The 12193-nt window shown below is 44.9% G+C and overlaps 2 protein-coding genes across 4 annotated transcripts; one reads left to right on the forward strand and one right to left on the reverse strand.

The window, feature by feature from the left end:
• Nucleotides 1-876: 876 nt before the first annotated feature.
• Nucleotides 877-5276, forward strand: LOC117416573 (alpha-1,6-mannosyl-glycoprotein 2-beta-N-acetylglucosaminyltransferase-like). 3 transcript variants are annotated; one of them, XM_058992064.1, is made up of 2 exons: nt 877-1087; nt 3041-5276. In XM_058992064.1, the coding sequence occupies exon 2, from the start codon at nt 3408-3410 to the stop codon at nt 4707-4709; it is 1302 nt and encodes a 433-aa protein (XP_058848047.1). In that variant the 5' UTR covers nt 877-1087; nt 3041-3407; the 3' UTR covers nt 4710-5276. The 3 variants fall into 3 exon arrangements, with proteins under 3 accessions (XP_058848047.1, XP_058848048.1, XP_058848049.1); XM_058992065.1 differs by lacking the exon at nt 877-1087 and adding an exon at nt 1588-1939; XM_058992066.1 differs by lacking the exon at nt 877-1087 and adding an exon at nt 2739-2758.
• Nucleotides 5277-5383: 107 nt separating this feature from the next.
• Nucleotides 5384-11608, reverse strand: LOC117418583 (protein kintoun-like). The gene is made up of 3 exons (XM_058992063.1): nt 9719-11608; nt 7969-8088; nt 5384-7798 (listed from the first exon to the last, which is right to left on the reverse strand). Exons 1-3 carry the CDS (start codon nt 11561-11563, stop codon nt 7193-7195), a joined length of 2571 nt encoding a protein of 856 aa, XP_058848046.1. The 5' UTR covers nt 11564-11608; the 3' UTR covers nt 5384-7192.
• Between the last annotated feature and the right edge of the window lie 585 nt (nt 11609-12193).

Below are 12193 nucleotides of genomic sequence, written 5' to 3' on the forward strand. Positions count from 1 at the left end.
CCATGAACTGTGTGCAGACGTGTGCGTTCCATGAACTGTGTGCAGACGTGTGCGCTCCATGAACTGTGCAGACGTGTGCGCTCCATGAACTGTGTGCAGATGTGTGCGTTCCATGAACTGTGTGCAGACGTGTGCGTTCCATGAACTGTGTGCAGATGTGTGCGTTCCATGAACTGTGTGCAGACGTGTGCGTTCCATGAACTGTGTGCAGATGTGTGCGCTCCATGAACTGTGTGCAGACGTGTGCGCTCCATGAACTGTGTGCAGACGTGTGCGTTCCATGAACTGTGTGCAGACGTGTGCGCTCCATGAACTGTGCAGACGTGTGCGTTCCATGAACTGTGTTGATAGTGGAGCTGCAGCGGGATCTACCCGCGGTTCATTCTTGTTTACGCTGCACATGAATTATTGAGTGTAACATTCATAATAAATCGGTAGTACAGCCCGCGGGTGAATCTGCCCCTGTCTGTGCTGCTGTACTGGACATACAGAAACACCTGTACAATCTCCTGCAATGTGAACGCAAGGAACACAAGCAGTGACAGTGTGTGAGTGCTGTCTCCATACGGTATGGACAGTGGCTCTAGCGGCAAATGCAGCATTCTGCACACCGTGGGAGTCACATGTTAGCAGCACAGTGCTGATAGACACACAGAAACATCGGAGTTCACCTAAAAGAGGAGGAAGTGGTGCACCTCCCTAACGTGGTTTTTTCTTCTAATATTCTCAAATGTACTAATTATCAATTCATTTAGACGTGGTATTTGTATTTATTTTTAAAATACAAATACATAAATGTAAGATCAAAATCCCTTTTCACGGTCTCCCCAGCGCACTGCTTGTCGAATCAGTGAATTTGGAGGTCTGCATACCCCACCGTGCAGTACTGAAGCCGTGCTGTGACGTCACAGACGGGCTCTCTCGACTCTCCGGTTATCCGGAGCCCCCGGCGGCGCGGTGCATGGTGGGGGAGCGGTGGCAGGCTGGGTTCAGTTCAGTTATGGAGGAAAGTGAATGTGTAAATGCATCGCTTTATTAATCACAACGAAGCTCGAATCGCAGCCGCGGAGACGAGGTGGCTGTAAAGGTACGTGAAGATATTATGAAACGAGAGAGAGGGTGCGGCGAACCATTGTGATACTGTTATTAATCCGGTGGGATCGCTAGAGATTCAGTTCCAGTGCACGCTTGCATTGCAGCCTGTGTTGTGTACTGCAGGCATGTTAATGCACGACGCGGGGGGGTTTTCATGTCAGTTTACTTACTTAATTTTCTTGAAGATTAAATGGTTAATTATGCTTTTCACAGATGTTTTTATTTAGTTCTTGTTACATTGCTGTTTGTTCTTAATACCTGTAGATGTGTGTTTTATAACAAAGATAAATAGGGGATATGTAATTGAAATAATTCGGTTTTTACTGGAGTTTATTTTTAGTCTGATATGACAGCCGTGTTTGGTTTAGTGCACGTTGAACGACACGTCAGTCTAACACTGGAAAAGGAGGATTGGTTAGAAATGTTGCGCCACTTTTGCAGTTTTGTCATTTTTGTATTTTTTTTTTTGCCACATTTCTGCTGTGTTTTATCTTGTTGCAAGACCGGAAACCTTCAGTCGGTTAGAGGAAATGGCAAGATACAAAAAAACAACAGCTTTACTTTACCACGTTTGCAGCGCTGCTCCGTAACATCGGACTCCTTATTCAAGAACCGATGCGTCACCGAAGTCCCGCTGTGCGTTGAGCGCAAAGATAGATAGAGAGAGATAGAGAGATAGATAGATAGATAGATAGATAGATAGATAGATATGTGTGTCACGTTACTAGCGAGGCATTGCACTATGCTGATATCCGGAGAAAGAACATTTAAACGGAAGAGGTTCACTGATGCGCTTTGTTCATTGTTACGAGTGAATACAGTAGCTGCTGAAGACGCTGGCCCGGTACTGTCAAATTAGTCTTTTTAAATACATGTCTAAATATGTAGCGTGTGTGTGTGTGTGTGTGTGTGTGTGTGTGTGTGTGTGTGTGTGTGTGGGTGTGAGTGTGTGTGTGGGGGTGTGTGGGTGTGTGGGTGTGTGTGTGTGTGTGTGTGTGTGTGTGTGTGTGTGTGTGTGTGTGTGTTTTTCTCTCCCGGTTTTACACATTGCACACGTTTTGAATGACAATGTAGTTTCTGTTGTAAGTGCATGCTTGGACAGAAAATAAACACCTTCGTGTAATGTGGCTGCCCGTTACGCAACTCGAGGGTACTGAGATGTGATCCGCTTGCCTTGTGTACTGGTAGTGGCTGCTCGGTTGGCAGGTGCTTCCGTATAGGAGTCTGCACATGTCTTCAATGCCTGTTGTACATGTTGATGAACCCCTGGCTGAGTTCACCTCCACACTGGTCCAGGTTCTATTACATTGTTATTTGTTCCAAACTCATGTTCAGAAGCTGTTGTAAACACACCCAACACTCTCCATCCTTCTAAAGCTGGTCAGAAACGGTACACAAAGTCTCAATGTGACGAGCAGCCCTTCACTGTCCAGTGCTGAAGGGCAGGGCAATCTCTGTATGAAATCTGAGTGCTTCTGAGTGCCGTACACAAGGGCATTAGGAACTACATTCGATTCTGCAGTCAAGGTAAACACTCCCTGCTTGGCTGAGCGGAGTCTGTCATTAGCAGCTGCTCGGACCCATGACTCGATTATTTTATTCTTTATTTATTTTTATATAGCGCCTTTCATCGTGGACCACCATCACAAAGTGCTTTACAAAGGTATGCTGTGAACTGTGCATTACATGCAGAGTCACTTACAATAAGACAGTAGATTCTGGAGTTGTGGCAGAGGTAAGACTAACGGTAGAAGACACAGGTTAGCCAGTTTGTACTTTTCCACTTGACATGGCTTCTTGTTAGCTTCACTTTGTATGGCTGCATGTTGATAAATGCATGGAATGTCAATTCACATTCTGCCACACTGCTGGGAGGGGGTGGGACGACACAGCCCAAACCTTTACGTGTGAAGAATGATTCGTATCTATGTGCTTTGTTTTTCAGAAATCGTCTGGGACTGGGTTATTTTTGCAAGCTTGGACTCTGTAAATTGCTGCCTAATTGAAACTTGAAACAGACCATGGCCAGCTGGATATGTTTTGCATCAACAGCCTACTGAGGGGATCAATGTTTGTCAGATTTCAAGAGTCAAAAGTGAAGAAAAAGCAAGGATAAGATCCCTCGCTTTTATGTTTGATTTCTTACCCCATGTTGTAAACGGTGTCTTCCTCCTCTGAGTAGAGCACAGCTCACCCTGGGCTTGGGTCCTCCTCTGAGTAGAGCACAGCTCACCCTGGGCTTGGGTCCTCCTCTGCCTTTCTTTCTCTTCTCTTTTTTTTTTAACGTTTTCTTGGCTCGGTCACTGCCTGCCATGAGATTCCGAATTTACAAGCGTAAGGTTTTTATATTAACTCTGATAGTTGTAGCCTGTGGCTTTGCCTTCTGGAGCAGTGGGAGGCAAAGGAAAGGTGAGGTGTTCACCAGAGACACTGAGGCGGGGAGAGGTAACCGGGGACAAAGCACGTCTGTCAACAGAAAAGCATGGAACGAGACGTTACCGGACAAGGTGCAGAAACCCGAGGTGGACAACATGACCTTAGTTTATCGGGGGATCGTTTACCAGCTGAACTTTGACCAGACCATCAAGAATGCGGAGAAGATTACGAGCCGTCCGAAAGATGACCTGGTCGTGGTGGTCCAAGTCCACAACCGACCCGAGTACCTGAGACTGCTAGTAGACTCTCTTAGGAAAGCCAAGGGCATTGAAAACGTGCTGCTAATATTCAGCCACGACTACTGGTCCCCGGAGATTAATCAAGTGGTCGCCACCGTCGATTTTTGCCAAGTCCTTCAAATATTCTTCCCTTTTAGCATTCAGTTGTACCCTCAAGAGTTTCCCGGAAACGACCCTAAAGACTGCCCGAGAGACATCCCCAAGAAAGATGCCTTAAAACTGGGCTGCATCAATGCAGGCTTCCCAGATTCGTTCGGCCACTACCGAGAAGCAAAGTTCTCTCAGACTAAACACCACTGGTGGTGGAAGCTGCATTTCGTCTGGGAACGGGTGAAAGCCTTGAAAGACCACAGCGGGTTGGTTTTGCTCATTGAAGAGGACCACTACCTGTCGCCAGACTTCTACCACCTCCTCAAGAAGATGTGGAGCCTCAAGAATGAGCAGTGCCACGACTGCGACGTTTTCTCGCTGGGCACTTACACCCACGCCGGCTTCTCCAACAAGGCTGACAAAGTGGAGGTGAAAGCGTGGAAGTCGACGGAGCACAACATGGGCATGGCGCTGAGCAGAGAGACTTACCAGAAGCTGATGCAGTGCACCGACACGTTCTGCAGCTACGATGACTATAACTGGGACTGGTCCCTGCAGTACGTCACCGTCACCTGCCTGCAGAGGTTCTGGAAGGTCATGGTCAGTGAAGCCCCGAGGATCTTCCACGCTGGAGACTGCGGGATGCACCACAAGGAAACCTGCATGCCCCAAACCCAGAAGACCAAAATCATGAGCATCCTGCAGAGCAACGGCAACCAGCTGTTCCCCGAGACCATCCTCATAACCAAGAGGCTGCCTGTAGCTGCAGTTTCTCCGCACGTGAAGAACGGCGGCTGGGGAGACATCCGAGACCACGAACTTTGCAAAAGCTACCGCAGGCTGCAGTGACATTCCTTTCCAGGAACTTCCGACAAAAAGCCTTTTTGAATTGCTTTTTTTTTTTTCTTTACAGACTGTTTCCATACTTAATGTTTTATGGAAGTGAAGCAAATAAAGTACAATGTGTCTTTTAATAACCAAGTAAAAAAAAAAATCTTGTGGAAATTGACAGGAGTGTTGTGGTTTTATTATTACAGGCATGCTGTACAGGCTTTTGTAGTACTAGCCCCCCTTTATAAGTGCTCCTCCTAGCTTTCTGAAGCGAGAATCCAAAGGCTGATCTTAAGAGGTTTGGAAAGCGAGCTTGAGTCCAGCATACCCAGGTTTATAAATGGGGAGCTCATGTCTGTATCATTGAGCAGCAGGGTCATTCCATGGTGTGCAATTTAAAACAACATTCTATTTAAAATGATAATGCAGTCAGACAAATACAGCGGAATTACCTATTACTGATACAACAAACCTGTTCATTAAATAACTGTAGGGACTGCTGTCTTTCAGCTGTCTTTAAGATACCAAATGATCTTATTTTATTATTGTATATTTTAAATGAATTATTAAAGCTGTTCTAGAGTGTTTTGGGGTAATGGAGATCTTTCTGAATTGACTGGCCAGCCCAGAATGTGTTGAGATTTGGTGAGGTAACTTGTGTTCACAACCCCGGGTCTTTTTTCAAGAAGTGCTAACCGCAAATCTGATTTTATTTCTTCTTTCCACTGGTTCTTCCTGCTTTTCTTTTTCTTTTCTTGTATTTTATAATTTAGTTAGGAGTGTGCAGGCGGTTCAAAGACTATGAAACAATAAAGGTGCTGCTACTTCCTTGTCTATCTGCAAGCCGGTCAAGTGACCTAACACACAGGAAATGATTAATTACAGGCATGGAAACAAGACTCCCATTGCATAGCACTGTGATCCATTTCCGTTATACTATGAGTTTAATCAGACACACCTGAGATTGTTACACACCGTGGCTAATCAGGATCATGTTAAAACTTGGAATGGGGGAAAGTGCTATGCAATAGGAGTCTTATTGCCATCCCTGAAATACCAGGAAGAACCCGTTCAATTTGTTCTGATGCACAGCATTGTTTCTGGAACAATCTGTGAATTAAACTATAAAATACAACAAATAAACTGTACTTAGAGGGCAGTTTAAAACCTTGAAGAGCACTCCTCTTCTGAGATCCAACAGCCGTTTACAGACCTGAGAAAGTATAGCACACTAAACAAACAACAGTACACACGCAGTTCAAGTTATAGTAAACAAAAGCATAAGCAATATTAATGTATTTGCATTTAACATCTTTTCATGTAAATGCTGTGTACGATTCCATGGAACCCGAAGAGACCCTAGATCCACGGGCGTGGTATGAATGTGTCCATTGTTTCTATTATAATATCTATAGATTAAAACGTTTATAAAAAATGCAGCTTAACAGACGTCTGCTGGCAGGCGTAATAGCAGTACAGTAGTATATCATGTTAGATTTCGAAATGTTACATTTTTCATCAGTTTTTTGATAAGTATATGGAAAACTACAAAGCGCTGGTATGTAATTCAGTATGGTAACTTAACATTATTCAGCAGGTTTCATTCGACTTCAGAAGCAAAGTTAGTTAATTCTATAGGGTGATGCAACACTGATGCTGTACTGCAGTACTCTGAGCTGTGCTAATGGAGGTGTTAAGTGTGGTTGTATTTCAACAGCTTGAGTAAACTAGCAATTTATTTAAACATTTTGGTCTCGTTGTGCACCCCATGGGCCCAGTTTTCCACTGTGGGCTAATTGCCAAAGTCATACATTCGCTATAGTGGGGCCAATTAAGCTGCGATATTTCCCATAGGGGAAAATAAAGGGCCATGTGTCTTGAATGTCGCATCACAGGGAAGCTGCAGCTGAAGACTGGGTGAAACCTGGGAGACAGGGAGCTGTGACCTAACCCAGGGACTTCAACACGTTTAAAATACACGCAATGACAGCAGTGTGTGTGTGTGTGTGGTGAAATGGGGTAAGGAAAAAACACCAAGCAAAACAAGTCAGCTTTGCACTATAGAAACCTGTGGAAAATGACTGTGAATGTAGCGTGACATGTACTGGAAAATACAACATGATTCTAAATTATGCACAAGCTTTCAGCCTTGAAGGATGGTAAGAAGGAAACACTTTACCAGGAGTTACGAGGCCTGCTTCTCACAATAAAGAGTACAGGGTAAATTCTGAAGCCCTTCTGATACGGATGATTAACTCGATAGGACCAGATTTATACTCTATATAGAACCAGATTTACACAATGCTGTTTAGAGAACATCTACACAATGGGAGCTTCCTTTTCATTCACTTCTTATTATCATTAATATTATTATTGTAAGTCAACACTAAGAACAATTACAGGGTAAGGCTCGCCGGTGAATTCAGACTTCGTATTCTACGCAGTCTTTTCCCATTCTATAAGATGTTTGTCACTACTAAGATTTTTTTTTTTTTTCACGCTTAGTCCAGTTCAAATAAAAGGCTATTTTGAAAAGAGAATGCAGAGCAGGTGGTGTGATTGCTTATAATCGTTACACTTCCATCTTTGTTAGTTTCCTCAATGACTGGCGGGGCAGACACGCAGTCCACTGACCCCTCCTTCTGCTCCGCGGGCAGGTCATCCTCGTCCAGCTCACTCCCATCTCCCAGCGTCACCCTCTCCTCTAACCGGACCACTTTCTGTGCTGTATTAGCTGTGCCGGCGTCTAATGCAGCGTCATGGGGAGGGGAGTTGTTGCTTACAGATACTGGCTCCCTTGGTGTTGCTCCATCCATGGTGTTTGGCACTGCAGGTGGGTCAGCTGTTGCAGAGCTGTTAGTTAACACTGGACCCTTTCCATTGGCCATTTGAGACCCTGGCGTGACTGCAGTATCAGAGTTGGCAAGTCCCTCTGCTATGTGTGTGTGGCCCTCCTGCCCCGTCTCTTGGGTGAGTGCACCAGAGGAAGATCCCTCGTCGTTCACATTGCCGCTGGGATTAGACATGACCACAGACGCAGCTTTTGGTGTTTCATCAAGTATTACGTTATACTTGTTCTGAGATTGGAAGCAGATGCCAGGCTCTTGCTGAAAGAGAAGTTATTAAAATGATTAATCTGGGCGACACAACGGATAAAAACAGGATAGTAATGCATCACATGTGATTTATAAATACAGACCAAAAGCTATAATGCTTGTATTTAAGTTTTAAATAGAAAATGTGTAGCCTATCCAGTGTGTGTATACTGTAGCGTTACCTGGGTTTCAAGGTTGTCTTTTGGGAACACTTCACTTGCAGCGTGGCTGTTTAGACTCGTCTGAGTGTCCACAGGTGGTTTCAGTGCATTTGTAGTTTCCATATTGCTAAAAGAACGCTCCTTAAATAGAAAAGGCACATGCAAGATTTAATAAAATACAACACACACACAAAAAAAAAAAATCAGCATGCACAACTTCAACATAAAAAAAAAAAAAATCAAACAGAAACTAAACTGGTCCCAATGCCCTGAAGGTTAATTTACACCCTTCCTTTCTTTCCTAAAAGCTCCTAACACCAAGAAGGGCTTGGAGATGCAGTAGGAGCCAGCTCACAGTCCTCAAACACTGCCATGGTGGACTGCTTGCAAGAGCTCTCACAACTTCTAATTGTGATTTGACTGAAAGGCTGTCAGAGCAGAGGACATCGCTTCAGGCAGCTCCACTCACTCTGAGGGGCCAGAGCGTGCTGACAAAGAAAGGAAAGGCTTAATTAACTACCAGGGGAACTAACTTTTCAAAGCAACACAAAAAAAAACCTGAGCCCAGAAAAGATAAAACATACAGAACACCAAAACTTACTACTGATTGAAAAAACCTGAAGATCAGCGATGTTTCCACAATTTCTCATTGTAACTTGAAGCATGTCAGTATTGTGTATCACAGCAGCTGCTGTTAATGCTGTCTTGGTAACTCTGGGTTTTAATTTACATAACAATATCAGTTACAGTGGGCTAAGCCAGAAAGCCATTAAGTATTGAAACAGTGTTAATCCAATACACTGGCACCTGTCTACCACACTGCATAAAACAACTATTACACAGCACATCTATCCTGAAACTACCAACTTTAATTGTGTGTGTGTGTGTGCGTGCGTGCGTCAGTGTGTGTGTGTGTGCGTGCGTCAGTGTGTGTGTGTGTGTGCGTGCGTGTTTTATGAAACTAGCATGCAGGACTAAGATAGATTTTTACAAGGAATGAAAAGTGCTTTCACCACAGGAACTGTTGGCTAATTATTACAGATTCCATTTGCCAGCAGACCTTTCAAGGTTTCAGAAAAGTCTTTGCCGACCTCTTACACAGATGGGTTTTGCACATCACTTTACAGCAATGACTCTAGGTAAGCAAAGTGGTAATTTAATGACAGCTGCTGAAGGGGCTTTACTGGGTGGAAGCAGAAGCATGAACCAGTCAGTGCATTCTCCCAAGAGGAATGGCATGAACCGCTATCACTTCTGAGCTGCATCACATGCCATTTCAAGAGGATCAGTAACCTCGTCACTGCATTCTAGAGGGTTTCATCACTGGCCGCTGTGAGAATACGGGAATGCACTAGTTTAGGGTCTCCAGTGCTACAGACACTCTTCACAATGACAGGGGATATTGTAGCAGCCTGACAGGCGTTCAATAACTGTAGTATTGGCTTTCCTGGGTCTGGGACTTCACCCTGCATTGCCAGCATCATTTGTAGAAATTGTAATTATTTGGCCAAAGAAAGGGGGGTGGAGTTTAATGAACTGTTTTCAATTGTTTTCTGGTTTAAAAGTCATATTTTGAGAGAGCTATTGGTTTTAATTATATGAGCTCATTTTGGTCTTGATAGGTGACTAACATAATTAATAATAGTGACTAGGCAGGGCACAATGTGACCAGTCATTTTTACTGTGACACATCTGAACACCGTTTCCTGTCCGGATTTGCATTCAGCTTTGTTATTAGTAGTATTGGTTATATTAATATTTGTATGCTCACCTGCAGGTCCCTTTCTGTTATGCCAAAGCGAAAGGTTTGCCACAAGCCAACGCTTTGTGGGGACTTGGACAACAGCACAGACACGGGAGCGCTGTGCTCACACACAGCCGCAGCACTGTGACTGCTTTGTAAATGGCATGCAGGGGGGAACTGGAGAACCAGTGAATAGGAGGCCTTCTCCAGCTCGCTGGTTCCAAATGAAACTTCATACGCTGTAGCTGTAAGCACGCTATTGAAGCTCTCGCGGACAATGCCTTTAATATCTATGAACAGAGTAACAGACGTATTATCTTGACTCAAATGGAAAGTAGGGCACCGAGGCTCGCTTTCAGACGGGCAGTCTTCCAAACTCTTCTCAGAAGCTTCGGCTTTAACTCGAGTCTGCAAATGATTTGGCAGTGCGTCGCAGTAATGAGCCGTGCCCGCTGCCACTTCGCTTTTCTTAACGGGGGGAATGGGTTGTGCTTCATCACTTTCATATGGCAGAGTTTTTTCTCCGTCTGAACCGCTTCCTTCCATAGAGTCCTCGCTACGTACCCCTTCCCCCCCTCGGGCTACGCCGCCTGTCGGAAAGGCAGGAAGCTCGCTTGTGTTTTTATTTGCAGTTGTTCTGAGATTGTCGTGCACCTGGGAATCACAGGCTGGGATTGTGTCACAGCTTCGGCATCCCGCTGTGCCGTTGCTGTCGCTCAGATCCTCCTCCACGGTACCGCCGGGTTCACTTTGCACTTCACAGACCGCCTGACTGCTGGCTTCGGGGACCGCCGGCAGGACAGGTAACGTGACAACCAGCTGCTTCCTGGCTTTGATGAATGTAGCTGTCCCTTGGTTTTCATTAACAGGATAAGGCAGTGGGAAGTCCAGTCTGTAAGCCGGTTTCTGGGACTGCAATAAGAAGCGGTTCTCGGTCACATCCAGGTCTGCGTCCCCAGCACATTTAAGCAAAGGCAAATCAATGGTAATGACCAACTCTCTGGGTCTGGTGCTGGGCGCAGAGTCTCGGGAGTATCGGTAATCTTGAAAGTCAACGAAAGTCCTGTATTTGATCGCATGAGTTGGGGTGGTGGGTTTGTTTTGCTCGTCCGAGTCTGATTTAATTTCGCCCTTCACGTTCCCGGCTTCATTTCGGCTCTCCTCCGCTCCGTTGCCGGCAGCACGGTGTGTGTTACTGTCATAGGGGTAAGGGAATTGCAAAGCGCCCTCGTCATTCGGCTCAGTTGACGGCTCCGCTTCTTTCGCACCGGACAGCGGTTTGCGAATGACAGTGGGGTGGGGGGCGCCTTTGTACTTCGTTTTCAAGGTCTTGGTGTTTTTCTTGTCCAGTTTCACATTAAATTGCTTCTGGATCGCCTCGATGGCCGTCTCATCGACCATTTTCTTAAACCTGTCGTTTCTCCCAGCCATGTAAAGAGTATCCGGGTGAAATACTACATCATAAACCATGTGCCTCTCCGCCCGGGCGCCCATGTCTTCTCTCCCTGGCGCCAGACTGTATGGCAGAGACCACAGCTGCCCTGCTTTGCCGTCGCCCGCCTTCCCCGGTTTACAGACCGGCTTGCTCAGCAGGTCGTTGCTGCAGATGTTAACGAAGCATTTCTGAGCCCCGTTAACACTGGTTTTCAGTGCGTGGCCCGGCTGAGGGTGAATGAATTTCACACCCATGCCTCTCTCCTGCTCCATCATGGTAATTTCTTCTTCGTATTTTTTTTTATTCTCCGGATTGGAGATTTCTTCAGCGTATTCGCGCAGCAGCTCTCTGAATTTCTCATCTTTGAACGCTTTGCTGAAGCGGTCTATTTCATCTGAGGTTAAATTTAAATCTTCCAGTTTTGAACCCGAACTCATCGCTGCTGACAGTTTACTTTCTAGTTTGTTGTTTTTTTCACTTGACAGTTTAAACTTCCCTTCTGTTTCAATTTACGCATATTCATCCGCCGCCGGATGGTCGCAGCTAATTTACATCATATAAACATAGGTAATAAAATATACTTAAACCATTTTGATTTATTACGTGATACAGAAAATCGATCAATCTGTTATAATGCATTTTTTTTAACTTAATAATGGTATAATTTCTGAATATTTTCCATCAAAATGGGTGTCTATTTTCTGATGACGAAAGTTCACTGCGACCGGGATATTAGGCTAGCTAAGGAGTAACACGGTCTTCTGTTTACGTTGCCATGGTAGCAGTGCAACGCTCTTCGTTGCTAGGGTAATCACGTGGTTGTGAAGGCAGGTCTTTCTCTGATGTCATTTTCATTTGAAACACATTCATGTAAATGCCATTTCTTAATTGATATTTAATTTCCTATGACTCACATTTTCTAGAGAGCACAAACGAGGTTACAGAGACCCCATTTGCATGTTTATTTATTTGACGGTTTTAATTAAGTTTCGTGAAGGGCTTGTTTTAAACCCCATTGTGTTTAATCAAATCACGGTTGCAGGTTATTAAACTTTTTGACAGTCTGT

The sequence above is a fragment of the Acipenser ruthenus genome, chromosome 18, assembly GCF_902713425.1.
Source record: "Acipenser ruthenus chromosome 18, fAciRut3.2 maternal haplotype, whole genome shotgun sequence".
NCBI lineage: Eukaryota > Metazoa > Chordata > Actinopteri > Acipenseriformes > Acipenseridae > Acipenser > Acipenser ruthenus.

Coding starts and splice junctions, on each gene's coding strand:
- LOC117418583 (XM_058992063.1), bottom strand. CDS start 11,563: ATGAGTTCGGGTTCAAAACTGGAAGATTTAAATTTAACCTCAGATGAA. Junction 8,089..9,718: donor TAACAGAAAGGGACCTGCAG/GTGAGCATACAA, acceptor TTTCTATTTAAG/GAGCGTTCTTTTAGCAATAT. Junction 7,799..7,968: donor AAGACAACCTTGAAACCCAG/GTAACGCTACAG, acceptor CTTCTCTTTCAG/CAAGAGCCTGGCATCTGCTT.
- LOC117416573 (XM_058992064.1), top strand. CDS start 3,408: ATGAGATTCCGAATTTACAAGCGTAAGGTTTTTATATTAACTCTGATA.